At 43.5% G+C, this 18,049-nt stretch overlaps 1 protein-coding gene across 7 annotated transcripts in view; it reads right to left on the bottom strand.

Annotated features, from left to right (window-relative positions):
• KIF16B (kinesin family member 16B) overlaps positions 1–18,049 on the bottom strand; it is a 309,438-nt gene that overhangs the window by 144,260 nt on the left and 147,129 nt on the right. For 4 of the 7 annotated variants that reach the window (XM_033936633.1, XM_033936636.1, XM_033936639.1 and 1 more), the window contains 3 exons: positions 6,627–6,659; positions 6,206–6,259; positions 1,405–2,760 (listed from right to left, as the gene is read on the bottom strand). In XM_033936633.1, coding sequence (XP_033792524.1) covers positions 1,405–2,760; positions 6,206–6,259; positions 6,627–6,659 — 1,443 coding nt within the window. The remainder of the gene's footprint in view (positions 1–1,404; positions 2,761–6,205; positions 6,260–6,626; positions 6,660–18,049) is intronic. The other 3 variants (XM_033936634.1, XM_033936637.1, XM_033936640.1) reach the window with 1 other exon arrangement.

The following is an 18,049-nucleotide window of genomic DNA, read 5'->3' as shown; positions in this document are numbered from 1 at the left end:
GTGCCCCATTTTTCTTTGTTTCACCCAGCCCCCTTTCTTTTTTTCTTTTTTTTCTGGCTCCCTGTCCTCCCCCTTTCTTTCTTTCTCCTTGCCCTCCCCTATGCCACCACCATTGGAAAAATGCTGCCACCGCCACTGGGGAATAGGCTGCCACTGCCGCTATCTGTTCCCAATGGCGGCGGTGGCACTCAAGTGGCTAAAGAGACGCAGTTTGCCAGCCTAGGGAGAACACTGGAGGGTGGCCAGCTGTGCACCCCCTTGGGGCGTAAACCCGGGGCAGACCGCCCCCACCCCCACCTTGGTATGCCACTGTCTGTACCTCCCTCCCTCCCTATGACCAAAAATTCTCCTTTCTTCTATTCCCCGTGTACACAACCATCTCTTTCCCTCCCTTCCTCTCTCCCAAGTCCTTGCCTTCTGTGTCCAAAAACACATTCCTTCTCCCACCTCAGCATCTCTTTCCCTCCCTTCCTCTCTCCCAAGTCCATGCCTTCTGTGTCCAAAAACCCATTCCCTTCCCCACCTCAGCATCTATTTCCCTCCCTTCCTCTCTCCCAAGTCCATGCCTTCTGTGTCCAAAAACTCATTCCCTCCCCCACCTCAGCATCTCTTTCCCTCCCTTCCTCTCTCCCAAGTTCATGCCTTGTGTCCAAAACGCACTCCCTCCCCCTTTTGTGTTCCCCGTTTGCCTCCCAGCCCATCTTAGCAACTTTCTCAGCAAAATGTAGCTCGAGCTGCGTAGGCTTGTCTTCTATTTCCTGCCTGTCCCGCTGCGCACACATAGCCGACCAGAAGTCTTCCCCGAGTTCAGCGCTGACGTCGGAGGGCGGGCTTTGCTTAAGCCCTCCCTCCGATGTCAGCGCTGACGTCGGGAAAGACTTCCGATCGGCTGTGTGAGCGGCAGGGCATTCGGAGTAGAAGACGAGCCTCGCGGCTCGAGTTATATTTAACCCCGCAGGTCCCCCATCGTCCCCGTTCAGCTCTCTCTCCTGTGCACCCCCTTGGGGCGTGCACCCGGGGCGCACCTCCCCCCCCTAGGTACACTACTGGCCCGGGCCCCCTGTCAGCTCCGGGCCCCCCTGAATGCAGGACTGGTAGTACTGCCCTGATGGCGGCCCTGCTTACAATCATCAGACCAAATTCTTCAACCATAGAACGTCTATATTACCTGGTTAACGTTTGTTTCCAATGCAGTGTAAAAAGGTAGCTAAGTATTGTGATACAGACTCCAAAAAGTAGCTGCATTTCATTCAAGGTAGGATTAATGGACAACTGATTGGGTTGGCAATTTATTGCTCAGGTAAGCATGTACTTTCATCTACATGGAGTCTACACACATTTAAATTTTTACAAGAGTTACCCTTTAACTGCTTTGATAAAACTGACTTTTAACATAAAACTCACCGTTCTCTTTCTTGCTCTAACATCTTCTGCTCAGCCTCTAAACTGGCCTGTAGTCCTTCCTGTTCTTTACCACTATTCAAATTTGCAATTTTTCTTTTTTGCTCTTTAATTTCAAGGTCTATGATGGAATGGCGCTGAAGAGCAGAATGTCTTCTCTCCAGTTTAGAAACAGCTTGTTCTAAGGCTTCTCTCTGCTGTTTTTCTCTAGATTCAAGAATTTCTTTTTCTTTTTTACGAACTTTTTCTTCTTGTCGTGCAATGTTAGTTGTGAATTCAAATGTTTCTTGAAGCTGCTGCAATTGATTTGTATTATCTCGGTACTGTGCAAGATGTTCTTCTTTTTCCTCTATTTCTTTCTCTATTTGAAAAAGTGTATTGTCCAAGCCTAGTAAACCCCTATCAAAAATGTCAGCAGTTCTTTGTTTCTCTTCCAGCAAAGCTGGCAAGTGATTCTCTTTCATATACTGAAGCTGTCGCATTTTATATTGTAACCTATATTCTGCTTGTTTTATTTGGTCAGATTCTTCAACTATCTGTGTAGCATCTATAGCACTTTCTTCATCTCCACTCAAAAGATTCAGATGCTCTTTATGTGCAAGCCTTAAGTTATCAAGTGTTTCAGTATCCTCATTTATTTCCCTTTCAACAATTTTTCTTTGTTGAACCGAATCCTCTATCAAACTAGACAATTGCTCTAGCTGCGTCCTTTTAAAATTCATGTAGTTTTGAATTACCTTTTCAACCTCTTCAGGATCTTCTTCACCCTCACATCTGGCTTCCTTAGCTTCTAAAAGATCTTCTCGGATACCTTCAAGGATTCTTTTTTCCTCCTTGACCCACTGGACATCACCTCTCTTGACTAGCTGTATCATCTCCTGTTTCTCTCGAAGCTGTTCTTCAAGGCGCCCCACAAGTGTTTTTTGTTCTTTTTCTTGTCCTTCAAGTCTCTTCTTTTCAGACTCTATCTTCATATATTGCTCCTCTTTCTCCCTTTTAAGTTTTTCCAGATCTCTAATTATTTCCATTTTCTTGGCTTTCTCTGTATTGTGAAGTTCATGCAGCTTGTCCAGTTCTTCTTGAACACGAATAAAGCATTCTTCTTCTTGCTTTTTTTTTTGTATTTCAATTTCCTGCTGCTCTCTAAGCCGCTCTTCCTCAAACTTCTCTTTTTCAACTAGCAAATCTTTTAGCCTGCTTTCAATATCCAAACTTCGCCGCTTTAGACTTTCTTCTTGTTTTCTGATTTGCAGCTGTACTATTTCAGTTTCTTTGCGTTGAAATTCTACCTCTTGTTGCTTTTTTTCCAATTCTGCTTTTTCACATCTTTGTTTTTCTTCCATTTCTTTTATCAGTCTCCTAAGAATAAAAAATTACATATATTAATCCTTCACATTAACTATACATTTTCATTGTTGCAACATACTTTTCTTTTTTTTTACAACTTAACAGAACAAATTAGGACGGGTAATTTTCATACATTCTCTACAGTATAATCCAAAAATAGGCTACTTGAAAATTGCTCAAAATGGGGGTCATTTTATTAAAAAAACAACCACTCCAAAACTTCCTGCATATAACATGTGTTTTATAGGTAAAAAAATTATTCTTGTAAAATTGTGTAGTTAAATCTGCATAATGACAAGATATGTTTACACCATACTTAGATTTATGAATGGGGTTGGTGTGAAGTTGCACTGTGTATACGTGAGTACACACACTTATGCAACAGGTGTAAATGTGTGCATTACATGAGGGTCAATCAACATGCAAAGATTGCTATAAAACTGTTATAAAATTGATTTCAGGTACATGAAACTTTGATCACATATCTCCCTTATTGAAGGTAGCCCACTGGCTACTACTACTCTACTGCTCTTCTATAAAACCCAGCTGCTAAAATATAAAACTCACCTATACAGAGACATGCTCTATCTTTCCCAATTATTGACCCCCTACACAACTTAAAGAACCCTAGCATCCTCCTCAATCTTTTAATGATACGGTCATTTCAGGAAATTGTTCATAAACACATCAGACAGGCAATTTTTTCGGTCCAAGATCCAACACACTGGAATCAACTACCACAACTCCGTGAACAAACTTCTTTAGACAACTTCAAATCAGGGTTTAAAACTTTTCTATTCAGTTTGCTGAATCATGATAAATAACTGCTTCTAAGTCACCTTGCAAGCAGCCTTATTCCATTGATCCAGGAACATCAAGCCTCTAAGCTGTAGCCAGAAGCTCTGAAGCTGGAGCTTAAAAGGCCTACGGTGTCGATCTAGACCCTACCTCCCCAAATCCAGGACTCCCATGACCCAATCACTCTCCCCAATACAGACCCCCCCCCCTACCTGATATTCCATCGCTAGAAAAGAATCCAAAGTTTACTCTCAAAGAAGTTTTGAATGCAAAAACATGGCCACAATGTTAGGGATAAGAAGTATCAGCCCAGTGATTTAAAAAAATGGGAATTCATCCAGATGTGTGTGACTGACCATCTTTTGCTATTCTTATTGCTCTCAATACAGAAAAACAGTTTGCCCGTATTTTCTTATAACAGCTGTGAAAAAGCTGAAGCAAGCAAGACCCATATTTATATTAGGGTAAAAGGTTTGCTTACCAGATGCTTTCACAGCCAAGGTTAAGTCTTATTATTTTGTTAAAGTAATGATAATTGGGAAGGGGTAGAATGCTCAGGTAAACCTTAGATCTCATGGGCAAATGGGAATTTCTTTTACCCATGAAAACATCATTGTAAATTTTAAGGCTAAAAAGGATGTCAGGAAATTTTTGCTCCCTGCAGTTCAGAAGTTCCATATCAAGACGGTAGCCAGATCATTTGCCCTCTCTTATACTAAGGCGTGATAGCCAATTTAGCACGTGCTAATCGTTAGCATGCGCCTTAGTAAAAAGGACCCCTTGGTGCATTAACTCTGGTTGAGATTGAGGTATTGAAAATTAAAAGAATTGATGTAAAATAGAGCTGTAACCATTCAGCCATCCAAAGTATTGTGACTTCATGTCCTATTCATGCTTCAGTGAAAGGAAAGCCAGACTATATGTGGGGAGAATGTGGTGCAGTGGTTAAAGCTATAGCCTCAGCACCCTGGGGTTGTGGGTTCAAACACACGCTGCTCCTTGTGACCCTGAGCAAGTCACTTACTCCTGTCTTCTACAAAGCCGTGTGGTAATGGCCCCGAAGCTCATAGAGATTTATAAGGGCTTCGGGGCTGTTGCTGCGCATCTTTGTAGAAGAGAGGGTTAATCCCCTCATTGCACCAGGTACATTAGATAGATTGTGAGCCCACCGGGACATAACATAACATCGTACTTCTTGACCGCGTAACCATAAGTTCTACGCGGTTTACAAAAGATTATAAACTAAAAACAACTTGATGAAGGCAGGAAAATTATTTGACCAAGTATTTTGAAAAAAGATGAGTTTTCAATTGGGTTCCAAAATGTTTATAGGAACAAGCTCTAAGCAATAACAATCGAAATTCTCTATCGTGGGAAGCCGCTTGGAATGCTAGAGTATGGTCAAGAAATTTCTTGCTTTTACTGCCTTGTACTGATGAGAAAGTAAACAGAGCATGAGATCTTCTACTATATTTACTATATTTATATGATGCTAAAGAAAATTTATTAGCCATGTAAAACGGAGCGGAACCATACATAACCTTATAGCAGAAACAACCCAGCTTAAACAGAACACGAGCCTCCATTGGAAGCTAATGCAACTCACAATAAAATGGAGTTACATGGCCATACTTTTTAAGACCATAGATCATTCTAACCGCTGTGTTCTGAATCAATGTAAGTCTTTCTTAGGGACTGTTAAATATACAATGTTACAATAATCCAAAAGACTCAATAATAAGGATTATACTAGAAGTTTAAAAGCAGAAAACTCAAAATAGGGTCTAATGGTATGCAGTTTCTATAACGTATAATAGCCCTTATGTACCACGACATCTATCTGTTTTTCATAGTCAGATGCTGGTCCAGAACGACTCCCAATATTTTAATTGTTGGTTGAATTGTATATAATGTTGAATTTATACTGATCGATGGCTCGTGAATGATCTTAAGCGGTGACACAACAAAAAACTTCATCTTATCAGGGTTGAGCTTAAGTTTAAAATCCTGCATCCAAGAGTTCATCAATTTCAACACGGACTCAATTTTATGAGAAATATGGGATAGAACTGTGCCACAAGGTATAACAATTGTAATATCGGCAGCATAGCTGAACAGTTCTATACACAGATTACTCAAGCTATAACCCAAGGAAGAGAGATATACATCGAATAATGTGGGAGAAAGTAGGGAATCCTGAGGTACACCACTCGGGTTTTTCCAATTAAAGGAAAACTGATTATTAAACTTAACCTGATAAGAGTCTGGATTCCAAGAACCCTTTAAAACCACAGGAGAACATTGCCCTATAGACCGAAAGCATCCAAACAAGCTAATAATTTGGTATGGTCTACTAAATCAAAGGCACTGCTTAAGTCAAACTGAAGCACCAATGCACTATTACCCCTGCTCTGGGAAAAATGCTTGAGCACCTGAATAAACTCATGTAAACCATTCTGAGCTCTCCTGGGAGAATGGTATAGAAAACTGAATAAATAAATAAAATATAGGGGGAGAAATGATATCTGCAGTAGGAAACTACAGTGAGTGGGGGAAGATAGAAGAGAGAGCAAAGTAGAACACAGCAAGACCAGCTGTATTATCTTTTGCTCAAAAATATTTTCTTATATTTTTTATGCCCAAATTTCAAATACCTTACCTTTTATTTTCCAGTTTTTCCAGTTCTTCTCGTTGTTGTCTTTCAAATTCAAGCCTAATATGAAAAGGAAAAAATCTGTTACTACTTCACCAACAGTGAAAATAAAATGGAATTCATTCTATAAATGAAGAGCCTATTTAAAATAAAATTACATTAGATGGCATTATGAATAATTTAGAATAAACACAAGTTTACACAGTATAATTTATTTTGGTAAAACTGAAAATAGTTCCCCTGACCGTTATTCAAATTAGATTTTAAGATGCTGGGCACATCTTACTGCATCTGAAATGCAAATGAATTTTGTCAAGGCAACTATTTAAATATGAGGGTTATGTAAGACACAAATGATAAGCAGAGATTCTGCAAGTCAACTACATGCAGACATGGCAATCAAGATATAGAAATTGAGTTTCTCTACCTTAGACAAATTGGTCCTTTTACAGGGAAAAGGCTGTCAACAGGAGGTGGAGTGGAAGAAAAAGGGATCAATTAAGGAAAATAATTAATAGGAAAATAAAAACATAATAAGAAAAGCAATACAGAATATATTAAAGCCAACAAAACTGGCAACAGCAAAAAGTTAATACTATAAAATGTTAGAAACATTTAAAATAAATGTAATATGTGATCAGTGATTGTGTGATAGCTTCACCCACTTTACATTGTAATTGTGTGATTGCACTAAACAAATATAGCCTGACGATTATAAAACCTAGTTTTCTAGATTTGAATCTCATCGTCATCACTTCTCTTTATAAACCTCTGTGCATATTGAGAGGAAAAGGGTATGTTTTCAAGCTGACTTGAATTTATCAAATAAATGTTTAATTAATAAATTCAAGTTAGCTTACTTGATTAGGCATCAAAAATGATTACACAGCAGTGTGCTGAGTGGAGAGGCCAGTCAGAGGCTAGCTTGTCTGATAATGACATGCACTCTACCTTAGATACATTAGTCTTGATCTTTTATAGAATATTACATGGTGACTGATTGGTGGATACATACTCAGTCTGATTGGTTATTATACTTTCAAATTACTAATTGGTTGCCTTGTCAGGTAACTTTGGGTCATTTGCAAGGCTTGGGTGGTATTAAAAATCACTTCCCTATTTCCCATGACAGTGTGTTCCTGGTAGTGCTGCCCGATTCACAATTCAAATCGATTCACCGATTTGAATCAGATGAATCAATTCGAATCGATTCAATTTTTTAAAAAATCAGCCTCCTGATTCATTGGCTGACTAGTGTGAGAGTTAACTGGGACTCTACGGAGAAATTTAGCGCTGCCCCATTAATTACTGACTCTAAACTCACCACGGCTGGCTGGCTGGAGGGAGAGCTTCTACTTGTAGTGTTTCTGTTGCAATCCCACATGTTCCGACGCGGCCGAGAGGAGAGCAGAGGCAGAGAGCTAGTTGGAGTATTGGGGGTGGTGCCCGCTGTGAGTGCATGGACAGCAGACGAGAGTATTGCCTCTGCTGGAGACTCCTTCCTTGGTGATTGTTGGGGGAGCGGCGTGGACAGAGCTTCAGGAGCCTGCTTTTGGAGGTGGCAGAACTTTGAGAGTGTGTGTGCTTCCTAGGACTTGATAGACTGTGATGGGAGCCAGCGGTAGCCCCGTGGAGTGGCGGGAGCTTTCTTGCTGATCCTGTTCTGCCGCGGAGATTGTTTGGCTGTGCCTCTGCTGTGATAGTGAGGGCTGTTCCTGATGAGTCCTGCAAGAGTGACTAATATGGCAGCCTGCAGGATCGCAGGTGCTATAGCATAAGAACATAAGCATTGCCTCTGCTGGGTCAGACCAGGGGTCCATCGTGCCCGGCAGTCCGCTCCCGCGGCGGCCCCCCAGGTCCATGACCTGGAAGTGTTCCCTACCTAACCTAAAATATCCATACCCTATTCGCTCAATGTCCTGTAAGGTAACTATCTGTACCCTGTAATCCCCTTCGCTTCCAGGAAGTCATCCAGTCCCTTTTTGAACCCCAGAATTGTACTCTGTCTTATCACCTCTCCGGGAAGCACGTTCCAGGTGTCCACCACCCTCTGAGTGAAGAAGAACTTCCTTGCATTCGTTATGAATCTGTCTCCTCTCAGTTTTTCTGAATGACCTCTTGTTTTAGTTGTCCCTGCTAGTCTAAAGAATCTGTCCCTCTCCACCTTCTCTATGCCTTTCATGATTTTATAAGTCTCTATCATGTCCCCTCTCAGTCTCCGCTTCTCCAGGGTAAAGAGCCCCAGCCTGTCTAACCGTTCGGCATATGAAAGGTTCTCCATACCCTTTATCATCCTCGTTGCCCTCCTCTGGACCCTCTCGAGTATTGCCATGTCCTTCCTGAGGTATGGTGACCAGTATTGGACGCAGTATTCCAGATGTGGGCGCACCATTGCTCGATACAGTGGCAGGATAACTTCTTTTGTTCTGGTAGTGATACCTTTTTTGATAATGCCCAACATTCTGTTCGCTTTTTATGAGGCCGCTGCACATTGCGCCGCCGGCTTCATTGTGTTATCCACCAATACCCCCAGATCTTTTTCTTGTTTGCCTTCCCCGAGTGCCCTCCCTCCCATCGCATAGCTGTACATGGAGTTCCCTTTCCCTATGTGCAAGACCTTACATTTCTCCACATTGAAGCTCATCTGCCATTTTTTTGCCCACTCACTCAGTTTGTTCAGGTCGCTCTGCAATTCTTTGCATTCCTCAACAGTTCTGACCCTGCTGGAGAGTTTTGTGTCATCCGCGAACTTGATAACTTCGCACTTTGTCCCCATTTCTAGATCATTAATAAATATATTGAACAGCAGTGGTCCCAGCACTGACCCTTGCGGAACACCACTTGTGACCCCTATCCAGTCAGAGTAGTGCCTCTTTACTCCTACCCTCTGTTTCCTGTCCGCCAGCCAATTTTTCTGGCTGCCTGTCGTCCTCAGCGGGACGTTCTTTCTGCTTCGGTCCTGCTCCTGCTCTTGCTCTGCTATCAGGGGCAGGATCGCGGCAGAGAGAACGTGCCGCTGAGGATGATGGGCAACTGCAGGGATCGCTATAGCATCTGCGATCCTGCAGGCTGCTGCATTAGCCTTAAGGTAAGAGCGGGGAAGCTGGGGGAAGATGCAGCCATGCGGGGGGAGCAAACCTTTGCAGCGGGGGATGGCAGGGGAGGCAGGCCTTTGCAGGGGGAGCAGGTCTTTGCGGCGGGGAGATGGCCTTCACGACAGGGAGGCAGGCCTGTGCAGAGGGAGGAGGAGGAAGGAGTAAAAGAGGGGAGGGGAGATGCCAGACCTGGGGTGAAGTGAAGGGAAGAGAGAGACCAATCCAAAAAGAGGGGGAGGAAAGCAGAGGAGAGGTGCTGGACTAATAGGAAGAGGGAGAGAGAAATGCAAGACCACAAGGGGAAGGGTACAAGAGGGACAGATACTGCTCTAAAGTAGGTGGGCAGGGTGAAGGATTGCAGGAGAGATAGTGGGAGAAAGCCTGTACCTGGGGAAGGGGATACAGGAGGTAAGGAAGAGAGAAAGAAGAAGCTGGATATGGGGAGAGATAAGATGCCGGGCATGGAGGGAGCATAGGAACAGGGACACAAGGGGGACAGTACTGGAGAGGAGAATAGGGACAGGGACACAGAAGAGAGATGCTGGATGAAAGGGTAGTTGAGAAAAGGAGAGATGGTAGATCTGTGGATGGTGAGGTCCATTGCTGCAGCTGCGGGGGGATGGAGATGAACAAAAGGAAAGATGCCAGACCTCTGGGGGAGGAAAGGGAAACAGAAGGGGAGGACAGAGATGGAAGATGGATGGCTAGCAAGGAGAAAGAAGAAAGAAGGAGAGCTTGATCAGAAGACAACCATTTGAAAAATGACCAGACAATAAAAGGTAGGAAAAATAATTTTAGTTTCTGTTTTGTGATTACAATATGTCAAATTTGAAATGTGTATTAGAGAATGACACGGTGGCGGTTTACCCGCGGCCACCGCATTTTAGCCGCGGGTCACCCGCCGAAAACGGGGAAGAAAACTAGCAGTCGCTGCGGCGACGGGGACAAGGCCATTCACCGCCCGCGGGGCGGTGAATGGTCTTGTCCCCCGCAGTGAGGCATAAAGGATCGCGCGGTCCCCGCAGCTCACACCTGCCCGCCCAATCGATTCCAGTGTCCAGCCAGCTCTCTCCCCTCTCCTCACCCCAGTCCGCAGATCCTCCTCCTCGGCGACCCGCACGCTACCAGAGAGCCGCGCACACCCGCCGCTGCTCAGCCTCGATCTTCTGCTCTGACGCAACCGGAAACAGGAAGTTGCAGCAGAGCAGAAGATCGAACACTGAGCAGCCGCGCGTGTGCGGCTCCCTGGGAAAGCGCGCAGGTTGCCGAAAAAGAAAACCCACAAACCAAGGTGAGGAGAAGGGAGAGAGCCGGCCAAACACCAGGATCGACCGGGCAGGCAGGTAGTGGCCGCGGGGACCGTGCGATCGCTAGTGTTCCCGGCTCAAATTGGAAGGAGGGAGTGAAAGGAAAAAGGCTTATATGGATGCAGCGGGGACGGTGACGGGGCGGTGAATGGGATGGCAGTGGCGGGGCGGTGAAAGGGATGGCGGTGACGGTGACGGGGCGGTGAAGGGATCGGCGGTGACGGGGCGGTGCAGAGGATGGTGGGCCGGTGACGGGGCGGTGACGGGGACAGATTTTTTCCCCGTGTCATTCTCTAATGTGTATCCTTCTAGAGCTGGTGTTGGACTGCGAACGTGAGCCATTTTTTGTTTGTTTATTTTGTTTGCACCACAGGACCAGTGTGGGTAGGAGAGGGCAAAGGGGGTGAAGAGGCTATAAAAGAGGCTATAAAATTGGGCAGGAAAAGTGAATCAAATCAAATCAAAAAATCGATTCAATAGGCTGAATCGAATCAAAAATTTTTTTCCTAAATCGGGCAGCACTAGTTCCTGGTGGTGAAGTCAACACCTCCTGGACATGGACCTCTCCCTCCCCTGGTGGCCTCCCCTTCTGCTTTTTGGATATTGTGGTTATCAGTACTTCCTGGGTGTTGTGTACTTAGTTATTCTTAGCCATCGCCCTGCGGCTATCTTCTCAGGGCAGGTCATGCTGACCTACTGTAGTTTATTTTTGTGACCAGTGGTTCTTGGAATTTTCCACAGCAGCTATCTGCATGCTGTTAATAGGTCATGCAGTTTTGTATGTCAGAGATGAAGTCTTTAAAATCCATTTTGTTTTTGGCCTGATTTTCCAGTTAGGCCTAGTTTCTTAGGGCTCCTTTTACTAAGGTGTGCTAGCATTTTTAGCGCACGCAGATTAGTGCGTGCTAACCCGCGCTAAGCGGCTAGAACTAACACCAGCTCAATGCTGGGGTTAGCATCTAGCGCGCGCTATTCTGCGCGTAAATTCCCTAACACAGCTCAGTAAAAGGAGCCCTTAGTCCTGTGCCTCAGGGGTTTCATGGATCCTCTCCACACAACCAGGGGCGGGAAACACAGCCTATGCCCCGAAACCCAGAGGATTTTTTTCTTAGGATGCATTCAACCTTCGCTTAAACCCTGACACAGTCAGGGGCAAGCAAGCTACCAGGGGAATGGACCCCGAGTCCAGGAAGGGTGACACACAGCAGGCTGGCTCCACAGATCCATCAAAGTTTCTCTGTGAAGCAGCAGTCCGCCTCTGTGGGACTGCGTCCTTTCCTCCAACAGAGGACCACCGCATAGGGATCTCAAGGCACTCAAGCCACCAAAAAGATGAACTTTTTTTAAATATAATTTTTATGTTTTAAATAATCTCTTATTTTTTTATTATTGTAAACCGACCAGCTACTTGTGATGGTCGGAATATCAAACTATAAATAAATTTGAACTTTAAGCAAAAAAATAAGAAAAAGATGCAGAGCAAATCCAAAAAATTTCTGCACGGAATACCTGCAGAAATTCAATACTACAGGGGACCTCTAATTCTCTCTCTGAGGTGGAAGGAGCATGTTCTCAGAAAAGTGTTTGGATTTCTGCAAACTCATGGATTATGGGAAGGGATTGAACACCTAGCATACTGAAGGGACATAACAGAATCTGTCTTTATAAAAGAACCAACAATTTATCTTTTATCCCAAAAATTATCACAGCACAGAGCAAAATAATGTTTACATACTAGAGATATGTCTTCCTTTCTTCTCCGCTCGGAAAGGTTACCTGGGACTATTCCGCTCTATATAGGGTTATCGCAGAATTGCTATAAACAGATCTTTTGAAGTTAACTAAGTAATTAGATTGCCTTGGAGACCTTTACAGTTATTCTACCTTCCTCAAAGTACCTTAATTAACACCTAATTCAGGTCAGAAGCACTCTTCCTGTTCCTTATCGCAAAAAACAGAAACTTTGGGCTAGATTCACTAAGCAAACTGTGTACCGATTGGTTTGCGAGCCCTTTGCAACCAAATTTCCTTCCAACCCATTCACTAACGCCTATAGCGATCCGATTCTGACCCTCCCATGCAAAATAGCAAAACCCCATGCAAAATAGCCAAGCGATTGATTCACTAACAATTGCTTGGCTATTTCGAATCGGATTTTACTATTGGCAAACCCGACTGCTGCAGACCTGTCGGTAATTGAGTTACCGACAGGTCTGCAAGTTTTTTGACAGGCCTGCCTGCCTTTTTTATTCATTTTTCTCCATGGCACAGATATTTTGCATGTGTTACACATGCAAAATATCTACCCCATAAAAAAAAAATAATAATAAAAGACAGGCCGGCCTGTCAAAAAATATACCCCCCCCCACACACAAACATGCCCCTCCCTGAAGAAAACACACCCCCCCAAGCAGGAGGGATGCCAACTCCCTCCTGCCATAAGCGCTTAAAAAAACCCAACACATTGCCAATGCTACAGCACGGCCTTTCCCCCCCCCCCCCCCCACCGACCAGTACGGCCCTCACCCTCCCTCCCCACGACTGGCAGGGCCCTTGCCCCCTTCCTGGCATGGCTCATCCACTCTCAGCACCAAAATGTTGGGAGCAGAAGGGATGCTCAGTCCCTGCTCCGTAAGCCTGTTCCCTGCTCGCAAATGGGGGCGTTCCTCCAATCACCCCCATTTGCAAACGATTGATTTGTGAATCAGTCGGACCTGACCGAATCGGAAACAGATTGTTCCAATTCGGGAAGGTTTATGAATCTAGCCCAAACTTTTAATTAAAACTGAAAGTATTAGCTCTGCCCCTAATTTTAATGCTTTAGCCTGTTACAGTTAAGTTTCTATCTCTGGTAAAACAATTCATATGGTCTGTGCTTAACAGCTTCTCATCCCCTATCACCTACAAGTTCCTTTGGATTTTTACACCTCTGGTACACTACTTTTGGATGGGACAAGTCATGTATAAATAACTTTGCTCTGAGTGTGTGGGCTATCGGCGTGATAGGAATTTTGTTAGCTGATGTATGTGCTAGGTTGTGATTTTAAGCTGTTGCAAAATCTCTTTGAATTACATTTTGTGTATATGACAATACCGAAGCTTTTAATGCAAAAACAAATCATCCTCCTATTGCAAGTTAGCTCAGCAAAAGAGACAGTAGGAAAAAAAAAAAAGATGAGAGAGAAAACATGAAAAACAGATCTCACACTCTCCTCCTGTTCATTCATTTGTGCTCACTTGCCTTCCCCTGATCTATCTCATACAGTAAGAACTACTCAGTTTTACAGCAAGGGTTAGATAATACAAACTCTTGATACAGAATCACAGGAAAGCAAAGGCTCTATTAATGGTATATTACTAAGGAGGAAAAAAAAAGAGAAATTGTGTCTTGCATTAAAATTATCTTTCAAAATTGCATTATAGCATAGCGGATGAAGATTGAAATGGCTCATCTAGTTTGCCCAGTAAGATGATTAAGGATGGAAATGCTGCTCCATGCGAGTCTTCATTCAGGATTGCATTTGCTGCTCTTTGCAGGTTATACTCGTGTTTTTAAAAATGAAAAAAAATAATAATAATAATTGCTGCTTTGAGCTGAAACTCTCAAAGTTTGATTGCTACCCTCTTGCCATTCATGGATCCTGCGCTTACACCACTTCATTATGAATCCCAACAGCTATTTTGTCACCACCACATCTGCTATTCAAGAAATCCTTAAAGAAACTAACACAGCAAGAATCATCTCAATCTCCAAAAGCAACCCGCTCTACTCCATAATACCACGGGAAATGTCCAGATAACTCCTTATGTATTCCTAAATGTCCAAATAACTCCTTATGTAATCCGCCATGAACCGCAAAGTAATGGCGGAATAGAAATCACTAATGTAATGTAAAGCATTTCAGGGACCCCATCAACCTTTCTCTATGTATGTTGGGGGGGGGGGGAGGGAGAAAAAAAAACCCAATTTGCAGGCCTACCTCTATATAGCTCCTTATGTCCCTAGTTCTACAACTTTTCCTCCTCTGGGAAAAGTGGTTTGTACATTACATACTTTCCAAATACTTAAATGTTTGTGTCATATTTCTTTTGCCCCTCTTCTCCTCTAGGGTATACATATTTAGGTCTTCAAGTCTCATCTTATATTTCTTCTGGTGCAGATCTAACATTGTTTTGGTTGCTTTCATTTGTATCCACCTCTAGCTTCCTTTAATCCTTATCAAAATTATGGCCTCCAAAACTCAAACAATTCCAAATGAAGGCCCACCAGCAACCTATACAAAGGCACCATTGCCTCTTTTACTCTGCTGGTTAGGCTTTTTTATGCAGCTGAACAACTCACTACTAGCTTTGGCCACTGTCTTATATTTTCTCATTACATTATCTCTCCTGTACTGTGGACATCAGCCTACATTATCATCCTGTACTGTGGACATTACATTACATAGTACAGTGCTCCCCCGCAAATTCACGGTCGGCAGATCGTGGTCCCGGTCATTCGCGGTATTTTCCGACCGTGAACTGCTGACTAGGAGAGGACAGCTGGAGAGACAGGAGAGGGTAGCTGGAGCGCTGGTGAGTGAAGGAAATCACTCGCTGTATGCTCCATCCGCTTCTTCCTGTACTAAAGTCAGGCCTTACCAATCAGGAGCTGCATTCTTCCATCAGCCTCCACAGCACATTCCCTCTGCCGTAGTCCCACCCCTCCTCTGATGTACGGGACTGTGGCAGAGGAAACATGCTGCAGAGGCCGGCGGCAGTCTGCAAGGATCACTACAGCACCAGTGATCCTCTGCAGGCTGCCGTAATTAGCTTTGAAGTTGAGACCGGGAAGCCAGGAGAGAGATAGTAGACAATGGGATGGAGGGAGGGAAAGAACAGAAAAGGTATTTACTCGCGGGTCAAATCTAATTACACTGTGGGCCAGATTTGGCTCGCGGGCCTGCATTTGACACCCCTGCACTAGAACCTCTGAGAACTCTCTCATGCAGCCCCATGGCTTTGCCAATTGTTCATAAACATTCTCCTCTGTAAACAGTACAATACCTACACCATTTTCATATGAACCTATGTCAATCCTTTGTGGTTCTTCTCCAGAAATATTGAACATAATTTTTTTTAGCACTACTGCCTATTTTTCATCACACTTCACACATTGCTCCTTGACACATTTAAGCTTTAAAATTCTATGGCCTTCCTCCTTCCCCCAGCATACCTAAAATAAAAGTACTCAAGCAGAATTGATGGTACCGCATATGAAACGATGCAGGCTATGCTCACAAGAGTCTACTTATTTTATGGCTTGAAAAATAATTGCATATGCATGCTTCCACCACTTTGGTGATGTTTATGCCACATGCTAAATAATAGTCGCTATCCCTAGTTGCTAGTATTGCTAGATATCTGGGTACTACAACCTACTTTAAAGCCCAGACTTCTGTTTCCTCTGTTGACTAGTTCAGGTTTTCCTTAAAAAGATATGTGCAGATAGATGTTGTTTTGAAATGTGGAGAACTCAAATCATCTGATAAACAAAGATGAATAATCTACTTTAATTATATAATGTCCTACTAGTTCACCCACTTTTGAAATGAAACATTTCCATTAGACAGATTTATTAACATAATGATTACAAAAGAACATTTCAGTAAACAGTAATATCCTCCATCAGTTAGGGAATATATTTCTGTTAAAATACATCTAAAAACAAATTATCAGGATGCCATAAGTAATCTAGATAAGAGACTTACATCACAAACGAGTTTTGCATTTTCTGCTTTAAATAAAATCTGCAGAGGCATGCTGTAGTGAGTTAATGGAAACATTAATCTTTTGCAAGTTCCACAAACAATTGTGTTTATATCAAGCTACATAATATTTCTCTGTTATCAAATCCACCAAAAAGTAATTTGGAAGGAACATTTCTTCTCATTTCATAAATTACACATGTGATGGGCTAGCCCTTTATTCCCCTATCATCCTAAAAATTCTGCGATCAAGTACTTGACAAGTAATTTATTTTGATATTTAGGTTACATTTGAGTGTTGAAGACCTAGATTCGCTAAAGTCAATGATCATCGCTAAACCTGTTTTCACAGGTTTAGCAACAATTGCTGCTAACCGACCCGATTCACAGAACAGCCCACCAAGTGTTTTTCCTCTCAATCGCCCATTTTCCGATCCAGCCATGCAGATCAGTAAAGCCCCATGCAAAATAGCCAAGTGATTGATTCACTTACAATGCTTGGCTATTTAGCATCGGGTTTGACCGATCCTAAAACTCAATTGCTGTAGACTTGTCGATAACTGTGTTTTGACACATCTGCCTGTTTGTTTTTTCATTTTTTTCCCATGGCACAGATTTTTTCCCCTTGGCACAGATATTTTGCTTGTATTACACATGCAAAATATCTACCCCATAAAAAAAATTCCCCACCGCTGCCACGGCCCTCCCCAACAAACCCTGACAATTGTGCGCCCCCCCCCCCTTAAGCCACCATTTTCCCCCAACCCCAGAAAGATGGTAGTAGGGAATCCCACACCCTCCAGCCAGGAAAAACCTTACCTCAACCCTCCTCCTTCCCACCCCTCTGAAGAAAAAGGCAGGAGGGATGCTCACTCCCTCCTGCTACGAAGGCTCCCGTCCGCTTGCTCCGCCCAAAAAAAACCGGCAGGAGGGATGCCCACTCCCTATTGCCACTGCAGTACCACCTCCCCCTCCCAGCCCTGGTACCCATACCTCAAAATTAGGAATAGGAGGTACCTAAAACACCTCCTGCTCTGGTTGCATGTGATGCACGAGGAGGGGCATTAGGCCCTGATTGGCTCAGATGCCTTGGGCTGCTTCCTAAGGATCCTAAGGAAGTCCCTGACTGAGGCTTGATTGTCATCCCTCCTGCCATTTATTTTTTTTTTTTGGGGGGGGGGTGAAGTGGGTGGGCGGGAGCCTTCATGGCAGGAAGGAGTGGGCATCCATCCTGCCGTTTTATTGAAGTTCGGGGGTGCTAGTGTGGCCTCAGGGGAGAAGCAAAGCCAGTTCCCGGGGTGGGGGCTTGCATATCGAGTCAACGCTCGGTTTGCAAGTTAAAGTTTGTTCGAGTGTTTTGCTCGTCTTGCAAAACACTAGCAAACCGCGTTACTGGCAAACCGAGGTTTGACTGTAATCTAATCTAGGATTTGTAGATCGCTCTACGCCTATAAAGGTTCAAGGCAATTTACAATTATAAATTGATTTTCAACCTTTAAATAGATAGCATTGAGCTGAAAATTGATTGAATGAACCAAATAAATTCATATTCAGCCACAATCCAGATAACATATTTGCTTATTTTAATTTAGCAAGTTTAAAACCACAAAGACAGCACCACTGATTATATTAGTAGTGCCAAATATCTGCATTAAGTTATATGGTGGTGCTAATAATTAGGCCGTTCAGTTTATTAACTGA

The sequence above is a fragment of the Geotrypetes seraphini genome, chromosome 3 (assembly GCF_902459505.1).
Source record: "Geotrypetes seraphini chromosome 3, aGeoSer1.1, whole genome shotgun sequence".
NCBI classification, from domain to species: Eukaryota; Metazoa; Chordata; class Amphibia; order Gymnophiona; family Dermophiidae; genus Geotrypetes; species Geotrypetes seraphini.
Note: the sequence above shows the minus strand (reverse complement) of the source record. Positions and strands in the feature narration are given on the sequence as shown.